Here is a 3,410-nt window from a genome sequence, read left to right as displayed (position 1 = left end):
TCTTCGTGTTCTCGTTCTGGGCCCATCGTACTGCGGGCGCAATGCAGATCCTGCAGTGGCGTGTTCAGTTTCCCGTTGAGACTGTCCCAGCCCGTGCTTTCATCGGCGACATGCCGAGGGCAGCACAGCCAGGCCGAGCTCGTGAAAGCGGTCGGTGCCCGTTGTCTGTGCACGTGTCGTGCGGAGAAATGTAATCATTAGGAGGCGATGTATGAGTCCAATGAGCACGGCTACACAAATTTGACCATGCTGCAGCACTCCACTCTGTCCCACGTGTACCAATTGCTGCAGGATCGTTTATGGTATTGGTGTAGGCCCTGTTTTTAAAACAGCCGAATAAAAACAGCAGGCCATATTCGAACCTTGTGCCAGTTATTCAAAAGAATTCCAGCAGTTCAGAACATTATAACAATTCTGAACAATGTTAGATTCATTTGAATTATCCCACAGTTAGGAGGGTGCTCGTTTCACTATTCCAACATCTGGAATATTCGCATACCACTAATATTTGTGGCAGCACATAGTACTATCTACAGGCAGCATAATCGCACAAAATAAAAATAAAGTATACCTGTCGCCACCTTGTACAGCGTCTTATTAACAAAGGCTTTTTGCCCTTGCGTCCGTGAAGGTTGAACTGTTCATGTACTTCACCCCCATGATGCCGGTCATAACATTGGACACCGCATCCCGCAGCGACCTTCCGCCGAGGCGAACCAGGTTCGCAGCTGAAAACATAAGAAATGTGACACGATTACTCTTCTTGGTCATAACATATCTTGAGCCTTCGTAATCAAAAGCAGACTACCTATCAGCAGCAAACAGAAAGAAAAAAGCCCCACCGGTGTTAATTTAGGGTGCAAAATTTTTTGTTACACCCTCCATAAAGAAGGGCTTCAAGAAGGCCAACCTTTTCTAACAAATAAATAATTAAGTAAAACTAGCCCCTTTTATGAAACTCGCACAAGGCATTCTTTTCCTTACAACTGTGCTGCAGAAAATATTACTTTCCACGCTGTCCCTTGAAACCCAATCAACCACTTTACGTCCAGCGGACGTACTACGTATGTCCGTTTTCGGATATACGGATATCCGTGGGAGATCTGCCGATGTCCGATGGATCTCCGTCGGACGTCCCAAGGACGTACATATGTAACTGGAACGATCTCCGATGGACGTCCGATCCAAATATCCGAGGATATCCCCCACGGACCTAATGAGGCCATTGGCATGTTGGGCATGCTGTGCTTTTATGAAGCAGGCCTTGGTGACTGCAGCCACTAATACAGCTGTACAAGCCCCAAAATCGGGCCTCACCGTATGGCAAATGCATGTCCCTATAGGAAGCAAATAAACCCAAAGCAAGTTGTCTTAAACTCAAAATAATTTTTATTAAAGGCATTAATACATGCATTCAGCTTTCAAGAAGCATTCTTCACGCTTGATGCAAGAAGTCCCACGCAATAGGAAGGGGTGACTGTGTGCAGGTTGTATTCTCAGTTGAATCTGTTGTAAAAGAAGTTTTTTTCCCAAGAAAACAACAAATGGAAAAATAGTGTCACTGAAAGGGTATATGATTTTTCAATTCAAGATACTGCCACTGAAGGTCATAATGAAAGACACTAGAGATAGAACGTCTACCTATTGATTCTATTATGTCACACATTTGCAACAGTCAATTGCATGAGCCATCCATACAAATGATGCAAAGGAAAATATGAAAAATGCATAAGGGCAGTTGACAATTTCAACATATTTTGAACTTACGTGCACACTGCTCCTCCGTAGCATATGGTTGCTTTGAAAGGGCTGGTGAAATCCATGCAGGAACCCTGAGGGAACAAGTGGATAATTTGCGAGAGTGGGCAACACTTCTGCTAGCTGATACTAGTATACAAACCTGTTGACTCTACGATGTAGCACATTTGCTACAATGATCTGCACGAGCCGTCCACATGCATGCTCAAAAAGAAATACTGGAAAATGCATGAGGGAAGTTGGCACTTTCAACAAGACTTCGAACTTACACATGTAGACTGCTCCTCTGCAGCGCAAGCTACTACACAGTTGCTCTGAATTGGCTGGTCACATCCACGCAGCAATCCTGAGTGAATAAGTGGACAGGCTGTAAGAGTGGTCAACACTTATGCTGGTGTTACTACATACCTGTTGACTGTACGATGTGGCACATTTGCTACAATCAGCTGCACGAGCCTCCACAAGCATGCTGCAAAGGAAAAAGAGAGATATGCATTTGGGGAGTTGGCAACTTTAACAACGCACTACAAACTTACATGTGGACTGCTGCTCCGTACTGCAACCTCCTATACCAGAACAGGCTGTTCACATCTATGCACCATCCGTGAGAAAACAAGTTAACAGAGTGTGAGAGTAGGCAACATTTGCCAAGCAACTGTAACTTACCACTGAACACAGAGGCAGAGTAAGAGATAATGCATCCCATGAGCATTGATGCAGTCCGCAGTTCTAGGGGCTAGAAAAATTCTGTATGTGATTAGAAAACTTAAAAGGCAGATGGCTGTACTTACTTGTGTTTTCTTCATGATGTGCAAGATTGAGCAGACCTGCAAGAGCCGCAACTGTAGCCGAGACAGGGTTACAGCAGGAATGGCTTGTCTTGGCAATAGTGGATCATCAAAATCTGTAATGCTGTCACTCAGTAGTACTTCCCAAGCTCCGCCACAGTGGCTCTGTGTTTAGGGCACTCGACTGCCGAGTCTGAGAAGATGGGTTCAGTAATCTTGACTGCATTTCTATGGCGGCAGTATGATGTACTGTGTGGTGTCAGTACAGATATAGAATTGCAGGTGACCGAGATTGATCTGGAACCCATTCACTGGCCACCGTGGTGGCTCAGTGGTTAGTGCCCGGCTACTGACCTGAAAGACGGCAGCTGCACTTCGATGGAAGCAAAATTCTAGAGGCGCGAGTACTGCGTTTTGTCAGTGCACGTTAAGAAACCCCAGGTAGTCGAAATTATCTAGAGCCCTCCACTACAGTGTCCCTCATAGCCAAGTCACTTTGGAATGTTAAGCCGCATAAAGCAAACCAAACCCATTCACTATCGTCTCTTTCATAGTCCATGTTTTTTGAAATGTTAAACCTGATACTAAAAAGTTTTCCTCTGACAGCTAACATGTATGTAGCTGTGGAATAACAATTGACGTCTCAGAAAAAGGAAACCTGGCGAGCTTACGGACACCATCTACTGGCCAGCATTTTATACCAGATGGCCTAGAGACAACAAAAACCCCAATTTGACCAGAGATAAATGGTTTGCTGTAAATTTTCTCTTTCACTGTGAATTCTCTGCCAATTATACAAGGTGCTAGTGTTGTAGTCAAGTGTGCAAAGCTCTCCACAAGGATTACAGAGCCCTTTATCATACA

At 44.7% G+C, this 3,410-nt stretch overlaps 1 protein-coding gene across 1 annotated transcript; it reads right to left on the bottom strand.

Moving 5' to 3' along the window:
* Positions 1-1,796: 1,796 nt before the first annotated feature.
* Positions 1,797-3,019, bottom strand: LOC144116069 (uncharacterized). The gene is made up of 5 exons (XM_077650724.1): positions 2,550-3,019; positions 2,425-2,494; positions 2,295-2,349; positions 2,167-2,227; positions 1,797-2,104 (listed from the first exon to the last, which is right to left on the bottom strand). Exons 1-5 carry the CDS (start codon positions 2,562-2,564, stop codon positions 2,060-2,062), a joined length of 246 nt encoding a protein of 81 aa, XP_077506850.1. The 5' UTR covers positions 2,565-3,019; the 3' UTR covers positions 1,797-2,059.
* Positions 3,020-3,410: the final 391 nt, after the last annotated feature.

The sequence above is a fragment of the Amblyomma americanum genome, chromosome 1 (assembly GCF_052857255.1).
Source record: "Amblyomma americanum isolate KBUSLIRL-KWMA chromosome 1, ASM5285725v1, whole genome shotgun sequence".
NCBI lineage: Eukaryota > Metazoa > Arthropoda > Arachnida > Ixodida > Ixodidae > Amblyomma > Amblyomma americanum.
This window is presented reverse-complemented; position numbering and strand designations above follow the sequence as displayed.

Coding starts and splice junctions, on each gene's coding strand:
- LOC144116069 (XM_077650724.1), bottom strand. Junction 2,350..2,424: donor CTCTGCCTCTGTGTTCAGTG/GTAAGTTACAGT, acceptor GATGGTGCATAG/ATGTGAACAGCCTGTTCTGG. Junction 2,105..2,166: donor CCACATCGTACAGTCAACAG/GTATGTAGTAAC, acceptor TTATTCACTCAG/GATTGCTGCGTGGATGTGAC.